We start from the raw sequence: 22,732 nt of genomic DNA, 5'->3' as shown, positions 1-22,732 counted from the left end.
TTACTAGAGTTGATGTGCCTTTTGACCAGGAGTATGTGGCACTTCTGCGGCATCCTAGCACCATGTCTTCTATAGAGTAGATACCGAATCAAACCCCAAAACCCCGCTTGTTTCATTCATTCTGAAGACCTAGCCTCTACACTCATTGCCCCTCTCCTGGTTGGGGTTGTTATGTGGTGGTGTGTCTTTGTCTAGCATAAGGCACTGAAAGGGATGTGAGAATAGCTTACTTCCTCTAAATAATGCATTCTGCATATGTAGGAAGTTTAGTGGCCTCTTGCTGTTGAATCCAGATAACTGGACGTTAAAAAGTCCAGAAAGGCCAGGTGTGGTGGTTTGTGCCTATAATCCTAGCAATTTGGGAGGCTGAGATGGGAGGATTGCTTGATCACAGGAGTTCAAGACCAGGATGGGCAACGTAGTGAGACCCTGTGTCTACATTTAAAAAAAAAAAAAAAATGAGGTATGGTGGTACATGCTGAGTCCTAGCTACTTGGGAGGCTGAGGTGGGAGGATCACTTGAGCCCATGAGTTCAAGGCTGCAGTGAGCCATTACCATGCCACTGTACTCCAGTCTGGGCAATAAAGCAAGACCCTGTCTCACTCAGCCCAGAAAGCCTACCTCCGAGTTCTCATTGTCAGCTTTTCACAGACTAACAACAAAAGAAACATTTCTTTCATAAATAGTGTGTAGGAACAATTTTAGCTTAACCACAGGTAATGCATACTACCTAGGAACCATATTTAAGAGAAAGGGGGATAGGAGGAATTACGTTTTCAACATCATCAGTTCCTTCAAAACCATGTCTATCCCAGGTGTTTTATCAAGGTTATTGGAATAATGAAAATGTTTTGTCTGTAGATAAGCCAATTCAAAATGGTAAGTACATTATCTTTCTGCTTTTATAAGTCTGTGGGTACCTTTTTGTTTTAATATGTTTTGGATGTTACAATTTTTAGGGTCTTTAAGCAATGTTATTTTATATCTAAACCACCTGAGTCCAGAAGCTTGTGAGTTCCATGAAGTGATGTACCAGACTGGGAGCAGAGCCCAGAGGAAGGTAAGGCCTGATCACCATTTAGACTGTAGTGAGTTTACTGGGCCACACTGGGACTGCGTTGTCTAGTTGTCCTTCTGTGCCAAGGGACCTGATCTTCATGTACACAATATACCACTGTACCTCTGCTACTTTCTGCTTCCCAAGGAGGCATTGGAGACTATGATATTGTGATTTATAAGAAGAAATAAATATTTTGCTGTTTGTCTCTGGTTCCTGGCACAGAGCTCCCAAGTCTCCTGTAATTTCCTGGCTGGTAGGAACTTTTGTTCTAATGTTATGCCTCTCCATGGGCCCCTGGATAGGGACTGGTCACCAGAAAGACCAGCCCATGATTAGAAGCTTAAAACTTTCAGCCCCACCCCACCCTTTGGAAGGGGAGAGAGGCTGCAGATTGAGTTACAATTGATTATGCCCATATGATTAAGCCTCCATAAAAATCCCTGAACTACATGATTCTTGGAGCGTCCATGTTACTGAACATGTGGAGCTGGTGTGCCCTGAGACGACACAGAAACCCCATGCCCCTGCCCCATGTCTGTCTCCCATCTAGCTGTTCTGATAAGTACTTTCATAATAAATAGTTAAATGTAAATAAGATGTTTCCCTAAGCCATTCAAGCAAAGGATTGAATCCAAAGGGGTTAGGCAGCAGTGGGGAGTGTTGTGGGAACCTCTGATTTACAGCTGGTTGGTCAGAAAAACAGGTCGAACCTGGGACTTGTGGTTGGGTCTAAATTAAGGGTAGTCTTGTGGGACCGAGCCCTTAACCTCCAGGTAGGTAGAGCCAGAGTTGAGTTAAATTTGTAGGATCACCTACCAGAGAATAGATGTGTGGGAAAAAAACCTCACACCTGGTGTTGGAAGTGAAGTATGGAGAGTGAGTTGAGAGAAAAAAAGTGTTGGTTTTTCTTTTTTTTTTTTTTAAGATCATTTTATTTTTTGAGATGGTCTCACTGTTGCCCAGGCTGAAGTACAGTGTGTCAATCATGGTTCACAGCAGCATTGATCTCCTGGGCTCAAGGGATCCTCCCACCTCAGCCTCCTGAGTACCAAGGACTACAGGTGTGCCACCACACCTAATTTTTTAATGTTTTGTAGAGTTGGAATTTCACTGTGTTGCCCAGGCTGGTCTTGAACTCCTGGCCTGAAGTGATCCTCCTGCCTCAACCTCCAAAAGTGCTGGGATTACAGGCATGAGCTACCACGACTGGCCTAGTTTTTCTTTATTCAGAGACCATCTGGTGAGACTTGAGTTTGTTTTTACACTCAATAGAAAAAAGCTTCATGTCTATTTTTAATGATAACCCTTCATTTGTGAGCAGTTGTGGTTAGAATCTCATTTGAAAATGATTAAGATGAATACTTGTATGAGGCAGTCTGCCACAGGGTGTTTATAACCTATTTGAAGCGTCAGGGTGTAAACTAATAGTAGCTATTATTTATTGATTCATTCTAAATCGTAGGTTATGTAAAGATCAAAAGTGTTTAATTTTAATATCATTATATTGTGTCATAATCCCAGTGTAGTCTAATCAAAGATCTCTGGGAGTGGATGGCGTGGCTGTTTAAAAAAGTATAAAGGGCATCCTCAGATTATTTGTTATATCCCAGGTGCAATCTTGTGTTTTTCAGAGCTACTGCTAACCAACACTGCCATCTGGTGGACAGTAAGAAACTTCTGGTTCTTGTTGGGTCCATTAGCCAGGAAGGGTATTATGGTGTCGACTCAAGGCTAGGCTGTGCCAATGACTGACATGGAAGAATGAATCTGTTGAGGTGTTACTTGACTTCCTGTCTAGAATAGATACAGAAAACCAATTCAAAAAGAAAGTGTCTTTAAGAAGCCTGGGCCAGGTTAGTGCAGGCAGGGACTGTAGTCTTACATACTAGTTTCCTGTCTGATATGACCTTTCAGGTTTTGCTGCCTGGGTTTAATCTCAAGAAGGTTGACCCTCAGTGGGCCTGGAAGTGCCTGGAGGTTAGGCTGAAAGCTATCATTAGCAAGACTTGGTCTAGCTGGGGAGAAGGGTTTGCTGATCTGAAGAATTTGGCAGCCAAAGCAGGCCTGAACCAATACCAATTTCTTTAGAAAAGAATCAACTTGATGTTTGCTCAGGACCTGGGAAGGAGGTGTGGTGGGCCACAAAGAGTTAATAAAGGCTGGGCACAGTGGCTCCTGCCTGTAATCCCAGCACTTTGGGAGGCTGAGGCGGGTGGATCATTTGAGGTCAGTAGTTCAAAACCAGCCTGGCTAACATGGTGAAACCCCATCTCTACTAGAAATACAAAAATTAGCCGGGTGGTAGTGGTGGGCCCCTGTAATCCCAGCTACTCAGGAGGCTGAGGCAGGAGAATCGCTCCAGCCTGGGAAGCGGAGGTTGCAGTGAGCCGAGATCCCACCACTGCACTCCAGCCTGGGCCACAGAGTGAGACACTGTCTCAAAAAAAAAAAAAAAAAAAAAAAAAAAGTCCTTAGTTGGATGCTGGTAAATGTCTCATAGTAAGAGTGGTTTATAAACATCTTGCCTTATGCTACTAAAAATACAAAGTAGCTGGTATACTTCTCACCTCCATTAAAGTATCTGGGATCAAAGAATGGGGAAATGACTTTCTAGGTATTTCTCTCTCTTTTTTCTTTTTTTAGATGGAGTCTAGCTCTGTTGCCTAGGCTGGAGTGCAGTGGTGCGATCTCGGCTCACCACAACCTCCGCCTGCCCGGTTCAAGTGATTCTCCTGCCTCAGCCTCCCTAGTAGCTGGGACTACAGGCATGCGCCACCACACCCAGCTAATTTTTGTATTTGTAGTAGAGACAGGGTTTCACTATGTTGGCCAGGCTGGTCTTGAACTCCTGACCTCGTGATCCACCCGCTTGGGCCTCCCAAAGTGCTGGGATTACAGGCATGAGCCAGTGCACCCGGCTGTATTTCTAGAACAGCAGGAACAAAGGCATGGAATTAAGGGAGGTGAGTAATCTTGGTCAGAATCATACAGTAGGACAATATGAGATGAAATTTGAGGGAGGCTCATGTGGATTAGCTTTTTATTTCCTAAAGATGAAGGGGCCAAGATCAGGTTCCAGACTTGAGGAATGGAAAATATTTGGAATAAGCCCTCAAAGTTAGGGCCAAAAGAATCCAAGTGAAGGCGAGTTTAGTTTTTGCGGTCTTAGCCTGTTTCTCTAATGCGGGCGCACTACATTAGAAAAAAGTGGGAGGGCCCTTTTGACTCTCTGACCAGCACCACGGCAGTTGGCAAGAACAAGCGCCTTACGAAAGGTGGTAAAAAGGGAGCCAAGAAAAAAGTGGTTGATCCATTTTCTAAGAAAGATTGGTATGATGTGAAAGCACCTGCTATGTCCAATATAAGAAATATTGGAAAGGCACTTGTCACCAGGACCCAAGGAACCAAAATTGCATCTGATGGCCTCAAGCGTCGTGTGTTTGAAGTGAGTCTTGCTGATTTGCAGAATGATGAAGTTGCATTTAGAAAATTCACGCTGATTACTGAAGATGTTCAGGACAAAAACTGCCTGACTAACTTCCATGGCATGGATCTTACCCGTGACAAAATGTATTCCATGGTCAAAAAGTGGCAGACAATGGTTGAAGCTCATGTTGATGTCAAGACTACCGATGGTTACTTGCTTCATCTGTTCTGTGTTGGTTTTACTAAAAAACGCAACAATCAGATACGGAAGACCTCTTGTGCTCAGCATCAACAGGTCCGCCAAATCCGGAAGAAGATGATGGAAATCATGACCCGAGAGGTGCAGACAAATGACTTGAAAGAAGTGGTCAATAAATTGATTCCAGACAGCACTGGAAAAGACATAGAAAAGGCTTGCCAATCTATTTATCCTCTCCCTGATGTCTTTGTTAGAAAAGTACAAATGCTGAAGAAGCCCAAGTGTGAATTGGGAAAGCTCGTGGAGCTTCATGGTGAAGGCAGGAGTTCTGGAAAAGCCACTGCGGACGAGACAGATGCTAAAGTCGAATGAGCTGATGGATATGAACCACCAGTCCAAGAATCTGTTTAAAGTTCAGACTTCAAATAGTGTCAAATAAAAAGTGCTATTTGTGAAAAAAAAAAAAAAAAAGAAAAAAGTGGGAGGGGTAGTCCAGATATGACGGAAGGATAAAGGGTGAAGGAATCAAGAATACAAATGAGAAGGTCTTTAAAATTGCCAAACACAGATTCCAGGATGTACAGGAAGACAAAGGAGACAGGTTAATTAGGGAGTGGGATAGGGCTCAGGGACCAAAGCCTCCTAAGGGATGCCCAAAGGTGGTTTCCGGGAAGGGACTCTTGATTTGGTTGATTGGAAGAACCAAACAACAATTAGCCCTAGGCTTCCTCCAAGGAAATTCCCTAAAGAAAAGTCTTGCTATTCAGAGTGTTATTAAGTCCCAGGGTCTTCGTTGCCACTAATAGATCTTTTTGGAGGGCCTGATATCAGATATTTCCCTATTCTTAGGAGGAGATGGCTGTTCAGGGAAGAATGCCAGATGTTAATAGAAGAAACAGAAGGATATTAAACATTCCATTAAGCTGGTGATTGGAAAAGAAAAAAAAGTTAAACATTGCCACAAAATCCTTTGGTTTCAGTGTTGAAACTAAATAAAACTCTAAGGAGGCAGCAAGATGTTAAATGGGGCAAGAGGGTCATAGACCAGTTTTCATTCTTAGGTAATGTTCATCTATTTGAAATATCCACACTTTGGGCATTGCGGTAAATTCCAGAATGGCACTTGTCTTGGTCTTTAAAGTTGGTTGAATACAGTACTTGAGGTATTGGTTGGATTTTTGAAAGGCAGGCTTATTTATTGAAAGGCTGGCAATGATAAATAGGCTCACAATTCAAAATGGAGGGATACAGACTTACATTGCTTGCCCATGGTTTTGTGATGATAAATCTGTGTGGGACTATGAAGCTATTAGAAATGTTCAGTTTAAGTGTTTGGCATATTGATATGCTGACAGAAAAAATGGTATGCCAATTTTTATATAATGATCTATGCTCTGTAGAGTGGCATACATGGAAAAGATTTGTCAGAAGTAAGCCAATAACCATGATCACCTCTGGGTGGGGGAATTACAGGTGTCCCCCTCCAGGTACCCTCCCTTCCCCCAATTCCTTACACTTCTTAGTCCTCACATTATCTTGATAAGTTTGGGGAAAAAATAAATAAAACCCCTGAGGTTTTTAAGAATCAGAAACAATTTGAGCTCAAATCAATTAGTGGTCACCCCTGTATACCTTTTAAGTAAACCCCTCTCCCTGTGGTTCACAGTAGTGGCTTCTGGCTTACAGGGTATCGCAGACAACTTCAGCTTAACTTAGTTTAAACAGTAGAAACACCAGACTATGAGAATTTTTCAGTTGACCAAAATTTTTTCAGCTGACTTGAAAAATCCAGCCACCTGCTAAAGGTTGGAAAGACATGACTGGAATACTTAGGTGGACTCCTAACTCAGGTTGCATACAGGAAAGCAGACTACAGTGGCCCAGGGATAAGCAGCAATTTTCCAGGACTGAGTAATTTCTGGAGCTTGTACATTTGGAACACATTTACAACAGTCTGTCATGGGACTCAATCTAAAGGGGCTAAATTGCTACTTTTATTTATCCTCTGGGAGGGAATGTGAGAAATAATGGATCAAGTCACATGATACCAATTCAACAGCTATGCCAAATCCTTAATGTTCTAGAATTGGTTTCTGAAATCCTATGGTTTCATTGGTTTTAGAAAGCTTTGATTTGAAGAATCTCTTGGTGTACAAGTCAATTCAGCTGTTGGTTTTGAACATGCAAATTTGTTCCAATATAATATATTATTTGCTTAGGGAGCAATTCATTCTGCAAGAAAATGAACGCAGAAAACTGCACCTCTTGAACCAAGCTGCAGGGAAACACATAAAGCACACACACACCTCGAACAGACACTTTCACAGTGACATTGAACTACACCCATCCATATTTCCTTTCCCTCTGTTCCAGACAGCCCACCTTCCAGATAACCCACCTTCTTTTCCCTCTGTTCCAGACAGCCCTCACTTTCACAGGAAGTCAAACCACAAACCGCAACCCTTCTGAGGCCCACTTCCATAAGCACACTGAGTCTTCCTCAAGGTAAAGTGCCATATTTGTTTGTAGTGTTTATATATTTCTTAAATGTTTATGTGTAAACCCACTGTTTTTAAATGTGTCACTGGTGAAGTTTTAAAGTGCTATGCCCTAATACCATTTTTCATATAAGCCCTGTGGTTTGTATTTGTGGGACTTTTCATAGTGTAGTGATTTTTAGAAACTAAAATGGAATTCATTTTCCTAAAAGGTTGTATAGGCTGGCCTTTTTCCTTTCTATATGAAATGTTTGCTTAATATTTTCTTGTGCAACGTAATTTGTCTCTGCAAAACAGGAGTAAATTCTAGTTATTCAAAAAATTTGGAGATGAGTCCCCACATATGTATTACCCACTCCCAAATTAGGGGATAAAATAAATATATTAGGTTGGCTATACAATGTTTGTTTGTTTGTTTTGAGAGACGGGGCCTGGCTCTGTCACCCATGCTACAGTGCAGTGGTGTGATCTTGGCTCACTGCAACCTCCATCTCTTGCTATTCAAGCTATTCTGCCTTAGACTCCAAAGTAGCTGGGATTACAGGCATGTACAACTACACCCAGCTAATTTTTGTATTTTTAGTAGAGACGGGGTTTCAACATGTTGGCCAGCCTGGTCTCGAACTCCTGACCTCAAGTAATCTGCCGGCCGCAGCCTCTCAAAGTGCTGGGATTATGGGCATGAACCACCACACCCGGCCTAAGTTCACTGATAAGAAAAGCGCCTCAGGCTACCACAGTATCTTCTAGATGTTTAATGTGAAAATAATGTGATTATATTTTATCTATAGAATGGGAGAGATGAGACTACATTGACTTGCCTATGACATCCTGGTAGTCGTTTACTAGACAACTATGATAGGAATTTGTCTAATTGACATTCACCTCTTATAAAGGCTATTCCAAGATGCAGCTCCTTCCCTGCTGCCCTTCTAGAACAAGAAATTAAGAGTGAATGACTTTCTAAATCACTCTTGAAAAGTGTATAGAAGTCTCAGTGAATGTGTTTATGCAAAAAGGCCAAACGGAGATCTAATATATACACATTTGCTCTGTCCTTTTTGTTACTTGAAGGGTTGTGCAAATACTACCTTTCCGAAGCCTTCCCTAACCCTAGGCAAAATTTATTACACCTTTTCCAAATACTTTGTATATACCTGTCATATACTATTTAGCATAGATGGGCCAGTCCTCAGCATCTTTTTTTTTTTTTTAAACCATCATATCACCAATGCCTGCCTAACACTTTTGAGTAAGTTGTAAATACAGGGTTTTTGTTTGTTTGTTTTGAGACAGTCTTGCTCTGTCTCCTAGGCTGGAGTGCAATGGCACGATCTTGACTCACTGCAACCTCCGCCTCCCGGGTTCAAGCAATTCTTCTGCCTAAGCCTCTTGAGTAGCTGGGATTACACGCCTGTACCACCACACCCGGCTAATTTTTGTATTTTTAGTAGAGACGGGGTTTCACCATGTTGGTCAGGCTGGTCTCAAACTCCTGACCTCAGGTGATCAACCCGCCTGTCTCCCAAAGTGCTGGGATTATAGCCGTGGGCCACCACACCTGGCCCAAGATAGTTCTATCTTACACTTATGTAGGGCATGGCATGTGTGGCTGGGAACAGTGATCCCTGTCTTTGTCGTGAACTTCTTCCACTTACTAAAGCAAACCTGTATCACCCACCTTGAACCGTTGTTTCCATATTCCACAGTAGCCCCACCTGTCAGTTACCATCCTTACTATGCTGCCAGAGGACCACACTGGCTCTTCTTGGAAAAGCAGTCAGTTCGCATCTGATCTTACACTTCCTTCTCATTTTTTTTTCTTTTCTTTTTTTTTTTTTTGAGAAAGTCTTGCTCTGTCGCCCAGGCTTGAGTGCAGTGGCACAGTCTCAGCTCACTGCAACCTCTGCCTCCCAGACTCAAGCAATTCTCGTGCCTCGGTCTAGAGTAGCTGGGACTACAGGCCTGTGCCACCAGGCCCAGCTAATTTTTATACTTTTAGTAGAGAAGGGGTTTCACCATGTTGGCCAGGCTGGTCTCAAACTTCTGGCCTCATGATTTACCCTCCTTGGTCTCCCAGAGTGTATTTGTTTGCTCATCCAGCTCTCCACATCTTTTATCCTCTGTTAAATTTGGGTCAAAGACTAAGGGGTGGTGAGGTAGTGTTGGCCTCTGTGCTCATAATGCCCTTCCTCTCAAAGTGGAGTCCATTTGACCCACCCCGTACAATGTATGTCCTTGGTATACCCTCCACTGGCCCCAGGGCTGAGGCCTTTTTCACAGACAAGACACAGAAAGGACAATCCTGTTTTAGCTACAGCCAGTTGTGAAAACCTCCGCAGCCAAGAAAGGGAACTAACTTACAAGGCATGCAGCCAGTGACCTGGAGCCTGCCAACATTTCATTGTTATTTAAAAGTCAATTACTTTTCATTAAAAGAACCAGGACGAGCCAAAGTACTTCGCATACTACTAACATTTGCTACATTTTTATATTGTTTCAAAGCATATCTATGTAGGTTTATATAATAATTGCATAACTAGGCCATGTCATAACTTTTGCAGTTGGAAATGTCTGAGTCTGCATCCTGGTGACAGGACTGGCAGCATATATAACCTTGTGTCTTGGCCAACTTGTTATCCCAAGTCATACTGAATACCGTATTGAATACAGAATGATAACTAGCTGGGCGCAGTGGCTCACACTTGTAATCCCAGCACTGTGGATGGCCAAGTGGGCGGATCACATGAGGTCAGGAGTTCAAGACCAGCCTGGGCCAACATGGTGAAACCCTATTCCTACTAAAACCACAAAAATTAGCTGGGCATGGTGGCGTGGGCCTGTAATTCAGCTACTTGGGAGGCTGAGGTAGGAGAATCCCTTGAACCCGGGAGACGGAGGTTGCAGTAAGCCAACATCGTGTCACTGCACTCCAGCCTGGATGACAACAGCAAACTCCATCTCAAAAAAACAAAACAAAACAAAACAAAACCCATTATATAGAATAACTAAATCACTTTTTCCTCTCCCATGGCTGACTGCTGATCTCATTTGTGAGCATCTTTGATAAGCTGGCATCTAGAAATAGAACACGTTGAATCTATCGATCTATAGTATATACGCACAGAGCAAAGTAAAGGTGTAACAGCACTTTTCTGAAGCTTATTAGTTTTACCTGGATGTTACTAAATCCATAACCTATCTACCAAAAAGGGAAGTGACAGAAAACCAGACACTGATTTTTCTGGGTATTACAGTCCCCAGACACATGGCAGAAGACAAATGCATTTGAATGCATGTATTGATTATTCATGAAAAGAAATCCATATTCCGGTAAAAACATTATCAATTAGGGCCAGGTGTGGTGGCTTACACTTTTAATTCCAGCACTTTGGGAGGCTGAGGTAGGAAGATCACTTGAGCTCAGGAGATAAGAGACCAGCCTTGGCAATATAAGACCTCATCTCTACTAAAAAAAAAAAATAAATAAACACATAAGAAAATAATAAATAAGAAATTTAAAAATCACGCCTGTAATCCCAGCACTTTGGGGAGGCTGAGGCGGGTGGATCATCAGGTCAGGAGTTCGAGACCAGCCTGGCCAACATAGTGAAACCCCTTCTCTATGAAAAATACAAAAATTAGCCAGGTGGTGGCACACGCCTGTAGTCCCAGCTACTCGGGAGGCTGAGGCCGGAGAATCACTTGAACCTGGGAGCTGGAGGTCGCATTGAGCCGAGATCACACCATTGAACTCCAGCCTGGGTGACAGAGTGAAACTCAGTCTCAAAAAATTAGCTGAGCACAGTGATGTGTGCCTGTAGTCCCAGCTACTCGGGAGGCTGAGGCAGGAGAATCACCTGAGCCCAGGAGTTCAAGGCTACAGTGAGCTATGATTGTACCACTGTACTCCAGCCTGGGCAACAGAGCGAGACTGTCTCAAAAAAACATTATACACTAGAATGGGAAAGAACTAAAGTACTCACCATGACTTTCCTTTTATAAAGGCTCTTTGTTGTTTCTCAAATTATTCTACACATTTAAGATAACACCATACCACTGTCTGGAGGGAGCTGACATACTCAGACATAATCCTGAGGAGCATCAGACCCAACCAAAAGGATGGAGAGAAAAAGGCCAGAGGAATTGCTCCAGTAATTAGGGAGTAATCAGTAATGAACTCCCCAGCCTTCCAAAAAGCCTACAAATGTCGTTAAGGATGTAAACATTATGGTCCTCTCCCTTCACCCCAGGAATTACAAGGAATTAGGTCAGTAGCATGGAATTCAGACTATGGATAGAATATTCTTCCGACTATGGATAGAATACTCATTAAGGTGGGTCTGCACTGAAAGAAGCCACATTGCCTGGCTTTATCTTTGTTAGCTTCAGCTATTCAGAATAAGTTGTAAATGTGGTTAAAAGGTGGCTCATGCAAGAGCAAGCAGCAAAAGCTTTTGAGGAAAAACAATCGCCACAGACTGTGGGATCCTGGCAGGCTTTAGGGGACCAGCAGGTGGTGCTCTACTCCAGAACTAACACCTTGGCTTTCACTTAGTATCAAAATTAAATCAGATGGAACATATGAAAGCATTAGGCAAAAGAAGCCACTTTATCAGCTGAGGCACATATGGAAAAATGGTATTTAAGAAAGTCAAAAGCTCACCAAAGGAGGTTCACAAAATCATTTGAAATATTCCTCAGGCCAATTTTTCTTTCTAGCCAAGTAGTCATTATCCATCCCATGATGAGTGTAGGTAATTAATGAGAAATGCCACATGTAGGTAATCCATGTGAAATGTAATTGCTCACATTCCTGGCTGAACCTTGCCTGAAGTGGAGGGTGGCATAACAGATTACATGGAGCTAAATGATGGTGACACAGGGAAAAACAGTATAAGCAACTTGCAAGGTGTTACAACTTGGACTCCCACTTTCTTCTTTTAAGCTAAATGCTTTCAGATGAGAAGGAAAGGCTATCCTCTCAATATCCTGCAGGTGTCAGTGGAGACCTACATCTTTCCAGCAACCTAAAGGGTTACGAATACGTAAGCCTCAAGCAACCAACTGACAATAGCAGCCAGCTATTAAAACCAAGACTTCAAATTAAAACAGCTTGCTAAGGTCATACAGTAAGTGGCAGAACTCATATTTATACCCAGGATGACTGACTTCGGGCTCTTCTCTGCCCCCAGTGGTATGCTTGTCAACACACACAGGGAGAACTCTGGAAAAAGTCAATTTTTGATAAAGTCCTTTTAATGGAAAATGTAAAACCCCTTTCAACTTTAATGTACAAAGCCATATGTAACACTTGCACTTTAACAAAAGCAAGCCAATGTTTTAAAAAAATACATCATTAAATGTATATATGTATATATTTACATAGCATATTAAGTTTAATATTTAGCTTTAAAAGTTCACATAAATTTTACCAAAATGAGACAATTTTAAATAAATTACACCTTTTGAAAATGTTTAATTGTACAGTCAATAGCTTCAACAAAATATTGAAGTGTCTGTATTTAGTATCTACTTTATATACTTTATACTTTACAAATTTTACAATTATTTGGCAGTAATTTTCTGATTATGACATGACTGCTGTGCGATTCAGCAATTTCCCAGATGCAGGCAATAGCTGGTGTTTGTGTCCTATTCTCACAGTAACTGTCTCAATGTAGTGAAAAATATCAGTAATTTTAGTAAACTGTACAAGGTCACATTTACACTTGATCAACAATATAGCATAGAATTTTTTATTTTTTACCAAAAATAAATACATCATTTTAAATCTGGCATTTTCACAAACATCATATACACTATAATACAAAACAGCTATATAGTGCTGCTTTTAAAATTCTGTTTGTTTTATAGCTAACATTGAATCACAGGAGCTGTGACATAGGCTATACTGCTGCAGTGTCAGTAACAAGTAATTACTACAAAGAGAATTTCTTGGCACTGATGGTTTTATGAAGCGTAAGTCAGTGTGCATACATATCATCATTCAAGGTTAAGTAATCCCAGTTCAATGACCTAAACATATCAAACTGGATCACACTTAATTTTCTTCCATATCCTCTACTTCATCCTCATGTATCTTCAAGGCTCTCACCATTTCTTTGACGGCATGATACAAAATATTTTTAACCTGAAAGAGATGTTGATATTTCTAATCACTTCAGTTGGACAGAAATTAAAAAATGAAAACTTCCAGATTTTACAAAAAAAACTATTTTAATAGGGGCCTAGGAAAGCCAAATATAAGAAAAATGTTAAGCCAAAAGGGACACTATAAATCATACAATTAAATACATGGTGGTGTTAATCTTTGTCACCCTAATGTGACCAACTAGGCAATGACTGCCTAAGCTGTTCTACATGTATATTTCTGAATATAAAAAGCCTGCAGAACAGGACCTAGAACACCTAACTCTTACCTGTAGTTTATCATCATAATTGATTTCTTCCTTCAAAAGTCTCAGTTCCTGTGTTAAATGAAATGACTCCACAAGATGTTCTGGAGACACAAAATCTTCAGTTACCTGAATACAGCTGTGAAAATTCTGAACCTATCCCCAAAAGAAAAAGAGTGAAATATAAGTTTTAGGAGGTGGAGCAAAGAAAAGCCGAGTCATTGAAAACCAATAAACACGAGACAATTCTGCTGGAGAATTTACTTTCTCCAAAACGTCAAATGGATTTTAAAGCAGAAGGCCACATTTTATGAGAAAGTTATGTCACTGAAAAGCTGCATGTAAAGTGACTTTGTAAATGGAATATTTTTAAATGATAAAAAGAAAATAACTTTTCCAGGAATCCTTTGGAGAGGCTGATAACCAGATATTAAATTATCAGTTTTGCCAAGGTGGACTTTTAAAAAATGTGTTACTTTTAAAAACTAACTTGAAAGAATTTATGAGGCAATCTATCTGAGTATGTTTATTGTTGCTCCATTGGCTTTCAGGATTTTGGTCATTTCACTGTTAACTCTTACATCAGAGAATAAAGAAAAGGAAATGAAACTTTGTTAGGAACTGGACTGGAAAATGTAGTTCCAGACAGATCTAATGACCTCGACTGAGTTTCAGAAATATCCCAGGATTTTGGTTATTCGTGCCTTTCTTTTGTGACTTTCTTTCAAATTAGCCAATTAAAGATATCCCTTCAACCACCGGTGACATCAGTACAACAGTTTTTCAACAGTGTTCTCTCTCCTGACTAAGCAGTTTTCCCAAGAAGCCAGTCAACAGTCTTATCTGTTATTTGCTCAGCATTTACAAACTGACTTTGCACTTGACTATAGAGCTGCTTTCTATTAATGCCAGTAAAACAAGAAAGGAAGGCCCAAGCTGATCCAATCTGGGATCTGTGGTGTTTGTAGATTGTCTTCTCTTGATATTAAAAAATGTCACAAAAATTCCTGGGAAAGGAGAAATAATTGAAAAACTAAGCATTTAAAGTTATTCTAATTTTAAGTATGCAAAATAAATTTAATTGGGAGGAGTGAGATGAAGGAGATAGTAAGTGGGAAATGGAGACTGTGGGAAAAAAAATCTAATTGATGATAGGGTGATGGAATTCCAGAGGGGCTAGAATTCCTCCTCTGGGCATAATGACCACCTGAACAGCTGCTGAAGTCTGCAGAGTTCTTTAACTCAAGCACTGTGCCTCTATTGATAACTTGGTAGCATAGTAAAGTAAACATTCTCTTTCTTTAATCATTAGGCTGTTGGTTCCTCTGGAGGATGAATATAGTGGATGCCTCACATTTTCAGCATTTCTGTACAGTCTCACTGGCTCTTCATAATGTGTCTGTAGAACAGATGCTCTATTTCACAGAGCAGGAAACTATGGATGAGATGTTCAGCGCCTGTCCCAAGACAAATCAGCCAATAAATGGCAAGTCAACAGGAGCCCAACTCCTGCGGTGTCTTGTCTTAACAGATGCTTTACAGTCCTGCTTATTAACTCTCATACCAGCATACACAGTCTCCAAATGCCCTCTCTCCTTATATCTTTCATTTATCTGAACTTAAGGAGAGTCTTTCCAATGTTTTAGCATGAAAGAACCTTTTGGTATATCTAGCTGTAGCATGTCCTAAAATCATTTGTAGCTCCAAAATGTATACTTGGTTCTTTTTAAATACAATTTCTCTTTATTGATATTCTCACTTTGTTCATCCATCATTTTCCTGGTTTCTGTTAGCTCTTTGAGCATATTTAAGACAGTTGTCTAGTAAGTCCAATGTCTGGGCTTCCCGGGGAAGGTTTTTGCCAATTTATTTTCTCCCTCTGAATGGGCCATACTTTCCTCTTTCTGTGTATGCCTTGTACCTTTTTACTGAAAACTGGGCATCTGAACATTACAATGTGTAATCATAATCTCTCCCTGCCTCAGTTTGCTGTTGTTGATTCCTGAGGGCTGCAGTCATCCACTTGTTTAGTGACTTTCCAAACTGTTTTTGCAAAGGCAGTATTCCTTGTTGGGTGTGGTCACTGAAGTCTCTGTTCCACTATCTCACTGGTCAGCCAGTGACCTAACAAGAGATTTCCTTAAATGCCAAAAATCAGCTGCCCTTTTCTTCATTAGCAGTCTCTTGGTTGCTGTATAAGTTTTCGATTAGATTCCAGAGTTCTGAAAAAGTTCATTCTGTCAGTCTTTGCCAGCTTATGGTTGTTTTAAAATGACTTTTAGAACAGTAACCTTTATTAGTGCTTACAAGATGCTATTAGGTTTCCTAATGACCCCTACCTGATATATTTTGCATAAAGGCTTGAGGGTTACTTTGAAGAGCCCAGGTTCAGTTTTAAAGCAGAACACAACTCAACTTCTCATTTTGATTATCCCTTTTCTTTGTCACATTTGAGTCATTTATATTTCACTTCCTTGACATTGTCTTATTCATACTTGCCTAAAAGCATCAGTTATAATTATAAATAGGTAATGTTAAGAAAATATAATTTGTATTCACAGTAGGATTATTGACACTGTGATTGCTATTTACTCAGTTATTTGTGAGAACTTAGTGTGGAAAGATTTTGCCAAGAAGTCCTTTTGGTCATATGAATACAGAGAATTACAACTTTAAAATTTTCTAAACTCATGATAAATAACCAAACACAATCAATTAAACTCAGTATTTTTGGGCAAAGTTTACTAAAGATTATGTGTTAACTTAAAAACAACAACAACAACAAAAAACGGTTGCTGTTTTTAAGTCAAGGCCACTCTAAACCTCAGAATACTACAGAATCCTGGAGGTCAGTGTCATTGCTCTGTGGAGGGATGTACAGGAGTTTCACAGACTGAGTCCCAGTTACCAAGAGAAGATTTGTAAGTCTCCCATTCTAGAATAGTTCTTAGCACATAAAGAGGACTGTGGCTATGCTGCTTTCCCCCAGCTTGCTAAGATTATACCCCTCAGCTTCCTTGAACAGACAGCCCACTCTTCTCTCAATTTGGCTCTGGCAATGGTCATTGTTGACAGGCCAAAGAACAGAATCTTGTTTCTTCCCTATCACTGTTGGCCCCTGTCATGCAGAATCACTTGGTTGAAAATTTTTTGATAGGTGCCTTGGGTTTGCATGAGATTCCCATTTGTGTGGTTTCCAAAGTGTGGTCCCTGGACAATAAAATCAGCATTTCCTGGAAACTTGTTACAAATCTATAGTTTCAGGTCTCTCCCCAGACCCACTGAAATCAGAAACTCTGGTAGTGGGGTACAGCAATCTGCTTTATCAAGCCCTCCATGAAATTCTAACATATGCTAAAGTGTCAGAACACTGATTTAGAGTCTGATTATTCTGAGGGCCACCTACAGCCTACTGGAAGTGAAGTCATGAACAGTTTTCAGAACTTCTAAGACCTAAACAGGCTGTAAGTAATAATGCATCTCAAACATAGGTTAATATTGTAAACACTTATTACTTATTTTCTCTTAAAATTGCATTGCCACCAATTGTGAATTATGGACAACATCCTTTCAACAGAGTATAAAGAGCTGTGTTGTTGTCATTACACACATAGGAGAGGAAAGGTGGCAATTCCCTTTTATATAGCTGGCAATTTCTGTGCCAAAATATGTAGCAAAGAAGTTAGATCTTGTTTTGGATCACTCAGCAATTTAGTGGCAGAGCTCAGAATATAATTTGTCAGTCTAGGTAATATATGCTGCCTTGGTGTATTTAGATATAACATTTTTTATAGATGAAATTGTATTTCTATAATCTATGTGAATTTTCTAACTATCTCAAAGAAAATGTGTATAGTCATAAAGTGGGTTCTAACCTAAGTAAATTTTGGAAGTAGCCAGAGAAAGCACATATAGGAAGAAGTAAACATTTATATGTTTTACAAAAAGCCCAATATATATAAATTATAGAAAGCCATAAATTTGTTTTCATCTACCCTTGTGCAAAAACATGTTGTTATTGAGAACATATTTTCAGGCCTTCAGAATAGAGACTTATTAATAATACAAACATTAAATGCATTATTCTAGGCATGGGAAGAGAGCAATGGAAAAGATAAATCTCTTCATCATGCTTACGTTCTAGTGGGGGTTAAAAGACAATGAGCAAACTGAGTAAATTGTAAAGCATGTTTTAAGGTGACAACTCAAATGGAGGAAAATAAAGCAGGAAAAGGTGACAGAAAGTTGGGGGACACAATTTACAGCTTTAAACTAGACCTCACCAAGAAGGTGAAATTTGAATGAAGTCTAAAAAATTGCGAAGAAGCAAGTCTTACAGATACCTGAGAGAAAAACGATTCCAAGCAAAAAAGCTTAACAAGCACAAAAGCCCTGGAGAGGAAACATACTTGGTGTGTGTGGAAGTAGCAAAGAGGGCAGGATGGCTAGAGAGGAACTAGGAGAGCCATATGAGATGAAGGCAGTGAGACAGAGGGGGAAGTGGATATGTAAACTAACCTAACTTTTAACAAGGTCACTTTGAGCCTACTAAAAGACCACTCTTCCCAAAAAAGTAGCAGCAGGGAGACAAGTATAAGCATGAAATCTCTTTGGGGTAACAATGATTGCATCTGGATAAAAGGAACTGGGGGAAAATGTGAGATACTGAATTTTCACTGTGAACGTTTTATACTTTTGAATTTTTCTATTTATGTATTATATTTTCAAAAGAAAAACATTAAAAAGTACTATTTTCAACAAATAGTACTGTAACAGCCAAATGCCCATATGCAAAAAATTGAACCTCGATCCATACTATACACTACATACAAAGATGAACTAAATTTCATACCCAAATGTAAGACCTCAAACTATAATGGTTCTAGAAGAAAATGAGGAGAAAATCTTAGTGATCTTGGGCTAAGCAACAATTTTGTAGATACTATGAAAATATCATCCATAAAAGAGAAATTGATCAAGTGGACCTCATCAAAATGAAAAAACCAGCCAGGTGGGCTGGCTCATGCCTATAATCCCAAAACTTTGGGAAGCCAAGGCAGGAGGATTGCCTGAGACTAGGAGTTCGAGACCAGCCTGAGCAACATAGCAAGACCCCATCTCCGTAAAAAATTTTAAAAATCAGCTGGGCATGGTGGTGTACATCTACAGTACCACCTACTCAGGAGGCTGTGGTGGAGGCATCACTTGAACCCAGGAGTTTGGGATTACAGTGAGCTATGACTGTGCCACTGCACTCTAATCTGGGCAACAAAGCAAGATACTATCCTTTAAAAAAATGGAAAAATGAAAAAAAATGCTCTTTGAAAAGAGAAGCTACAGGAAAGGAAAATGTATTTGTAAAATACATTATCAGATAAAAGACTTATCAGAAATTGGCAAGAAACACTCAAAACTCAGAAAAAAAGCAGCTAAATAGACAAAATATTTGAGTACATATTTAACCAAAGTAGATATACAGATGGCAAATCAAGATATAAAAAGATGTCCAATGTTTAGTCATTAAGAAAGTGCAAAGTAAAACCACCATGAGACACCACTGTACACTTATTAGAATGGTCTAAAAACAAAACTGACAGTAACAAGCACTAGCGAGGAAGCAGAGGAAATGAAACTCACATAACCCTGCACTGGGAAATGAAAATGGAACAACCGATTTAGAGAACAGTCTGGCAGTTTCTTAAATTTAATCATACATTATAGTATCACCAGGCAATCCCACCATTCAGTATTTACTTAATAGAAATAAAAATCTATGTTCACATAAAACCATGTATATGAATGTTTATGATAGCTTTATCTATGATTGCCCCAAAGTGGAAACAACCCAAATGTACTTCAGCCAGTGAATGTACAGATTTAAAAAATGAAAAAAATATTCATACAACTACCCAGCAATAAAAAAAGAATCAACTGATAAACACAACAATAGGGATGAATCTCAAATACATTAAGAAAAGCCAGACTTAAAGGGTACATACTGTGTGATTCCAAATGTATGGCATACTCATAAAAGAACTATAGGGACAAAAAAGCAAATTAGTTGCAGGAACTTTGGGTGGGAAGAGGTTGACTATAAAAGTGCAAGAGGAGGCCGGGCATGGTGGCTCACGCCTGCAATCCCAGCACTTTGGGAGGCTGAGGCAAGCAGATCACCTGAGGTCTGGAGTTTGAGACCAGCCTGACCAACAAGGAAAAACCCCATCTCTACTGAAAATACAAAATTAGCCAGGCGTGGTGGTGCATGCCTGTAATCGCAGCTACTCAGGAGGCTGAGGCAGGAGAATTGCTTGAACCCGGAAAGCAGAAGTTGCAGTGAGCCAAGATCGCACCACTGCACTCCAGCCTGAGCAACAAGAACAAGACTCTGTCTCAAAAAAAAAAAAAAAAGTGCAAGAGGGAATTTTTTCGGAGTGATGGAATTGTTCTATATTTTGATTATGTTGTTACCTAACTATGCATTTGTTGAAACTCACAGAATTATACATTAAATAAGGTAAATTTTACTATATGCAAATTATGTCTCAATTTATAAAAATGACTACCTAGGTTAACTTTATAAAAACTGACATTGGATAAACTGAATATGTGAATAAAGATCTTCAAGGGAATCTACTTCGTATTATCAAAGGATTATTCCTATGTACCAAAAGATTTATAATACTAGTCTCTTAAATAGGCTCTTCTTTTGAGGGCATTTACATTTGAATACAGATTAGCTGTTTTCTGCTAAGAGGCTAGCAGTCAAAGAAATGGTGTATAGGGTGTACAGGTTAAACATGAATCATAAATAATACGACATCTCCGAAATAATCATAAGTCCATGGGAAAATATAACCACTTAACGTAAATACATTTTTTTTCCAGGAAGTTATCATAGAGAAAAAGGTACATTTATTATGACATTTGTTTTTTACTACTGTATCATAAATACCATTTGAGATCTAATAATGATAAATCTGACCCTGAATCTGATACATCCTAAAAGCTAAGTAGTATTTGTATGGAATAGTGTCATAAATGCTAAACAGTCAATGACTATACTTATATAAAATGTGAGAAAATTTCCTTGGTAAACTAATATACATCAGCTACATCTCAATTACTTAGCAGTGGAAAAGGTGGAGAACCAACTCTTGAGGAAAAGCAGTTTTTTGAGTTTTTTCTGGTTTCCCTGGTACACCTTGTTAATATAAGGGCTAACCTGGGCGGTAGTAGCCCCATTCCACCTATAGGAATCCACTGTGTACTTTTAATCCCATCCTCCATAACCACCCCATCTATTCTATGCCATTTTTCCTGGTGTTGGAAAAATTAGGTATTTTAAATTAGGTATTTATTTTAGTTTTTGTATTTTGTGGATTAAGTTACATAAATTACATACCATCTTTCTTTAGACAGGCCCCTGCTATGCTATCATGCTGAAGAGAGGCAGGAGGTACGCTTAAAGCCTGATAAAAAGTCTGTATACTGTGTCCCCCCATGCTTTTAAGACTCACTATTCAGAGGTATATATGTCACTAGGAGGGCTTAAAAATCAGATTTCAATCTATTAAATCAGAGACAGTATACAAATAGAAATCTGGCTCATGTTAAAACAATTTAAAATCTTAAGGTAATTATGTCAGATTTCTGCAAGTACTGGGATGTCATTTTAATAAAGGCAGACTGGTGCAGGTAATTCTCTTATTTGTGTCTTCTATTTATATCTATACTAAGAGCAATTTTTTTTTTTCAAAACTAGTTCTTTCAGTCAGTAAAAGATATACTAGAAATAAGTTTGTATATACCTGATGAAGTGCTCCTGCTGGCAAAACAATAGCATCACCAAGGAACTGAATAAGAGTACAGGTTCTGACTCCATACTCTTCAAGCAGCCTTTGACGGAGCTTTTTATTCACATACCAACTTTGATCACGTATTGGATCATGTTCTGGTAGAACTTCAAGGCCTTGTTCTTTTGAAATCTGAAATATGAATTAAAATAGACACCCCAATTTAAGTAAGGAAATGGTAAATCCTGTTCAGTTAAATTTCAATTTTATTTGTAATAACAAGTCTTTTGTTCTCAGAATCAATGGAACAACTGAATGAGCTTCTTCAGTTAAAAAATAACATTCTGCAATAATTTGGAAAGCCAAAGAATATAAAACAATACAGCAACACTGAAATGCTGTTAATAGTTAGTACTACTTCCTGCCTCCTTCCACTATGAAGTTTCCATCTATCTGGTTTCCTTCCTTACAATTGTTTCAAAAGTATAGCACATAGATGAGGAACAGGGTAGTTGTTTTTTTTTACCAAAAGCCAAACCATTCATATGTATGGATTTCATAAACATTTATTGATCCTTTTTTAAGGTAAGTATAAATACCTTTACATGGCTAACCTTCTAGTGCTTGAAAAATCAATTTCAAGGGACTTTTTCATCTGTTAAATAATCTGCTTTAGAAGACACAAATTATCATACTTCAGATTAAAATACAGGTAGGTATTCAGGGATAAGATGGTACAAACAACGCTATAACTCTTTTACTTCACATTGATCACAGACAGAACTTATATCCTTTCAGAAAGATGATGTATCAGCACTGAAGATTTCTTAAAGGAAATCTCCATAATTACGAAGTTTAAAAAGTACCTGAGCAAAGGGTTTGAACCTATTACTTCAGGTTGATACATACATTTCTTTCAGAGTATATGACAACTACAGGCAAAGTATGATTACTCAAAATTTGAATCTATTCAGTAAGTATCATAGTATCAGATGTGATAGAGTAGAATCATTCCCTAGGTCAGCAGCCAAAAATATCTATCAGATTCAAAGAAAATAAAGATCCTACCTTCTTTAGATGTTTCCATGAAATATTTGTTTTTACATCCTGCAACTCCAGATAGCTACTTTTCGCCACCCAACTAATATCTGGCTCATCAACAGATTAGTCTTTTATTAACAGGGAATGGAGGAACACTACCAACTGGGAACAAATCATTCAAAACCCCCAAAATGAAACAGGCTTTCAAACAGGAACAAGAGAAAGAGGGCTTTGACTTTCTTTTTTTTTTTTTTTTTTGACGCGGAGTCTTGCTCTGTGCCCCAGGCTGGAGTGC

At 39.3% G+C, this 22,732-nt stretch overlaps 1 protein-coding gene and 1 pseudogene across 13 annotated transcripts in view; one reads left to right on the top strand and one right to left on the bottom strand.

The window, feature by feature from the left end:
- The first annotated feature begins 4,096 nt into the window (after nucleotides 1-4,096).
- On the top strand, nucleotides 4,097-5,182 carry LOC698301 (small ribosomal subunit protein eS1 pseudogene; annotated as a pseudogene). The gene has a single exon (XR_003719371.2). The product of XR_003719371.2 is annotated as a small ribosomal subunit protein eS1 pseudogene (transcript).
- Nucleotides 5,183-12,425: 7,243 nt separating this feature from the next.
- Nucleotides 12,426-22,732, bottom strand: part of JMJD1C (jumonji domain containing 1C) — a 364,460-nt gene continuing 354,153 nt past the window's right edge. For all 12 annotated transcript variants that reach the window (XM_077946708.1, XM_077946709.1, XM_077946710.1 and 9 more), the window contains 3 exons: nucleotides 21,412-21,588; nucleotides 13,628-13,759; nucleotides 12,426-13,338 (listed from right to left, as the gene is read on the bottom strand). In XM_077946708.1, the coding sequence (XP_077802834.1) occupies nucleotides 13,249-13,338; nucleotides 13,628-13,759; nucleotides 21,412-21,588 (399 nt within the window). In that variant the 3' untranslated portion in view covers nucleotides 12,426-13,248. The remainder of the gene's footprint in view (nucleotides 13,339-13,627; nucleotides 13,760-21,411; nucleotides 21,589-22,732) is intronic.

The sequence above is a fragment of the Macaca mulatta genome, chromosome 9 (genome assembly GCF_049350105.2).
Source record: "Macaca mulatta isolate MMU2019108-1 chromosome 9, T2T-MMU8v2.0, whole genome shotgun sequence".
Lineage (NCBI taxonomy): Eukaryota > Metazoa > Chordata > Mammalia > Primates > Cercopithecidae > Macaca > Macaca mulatta.
This window is presented reverse-complemented; position numbering and strand designations above follow the sequence as displayed.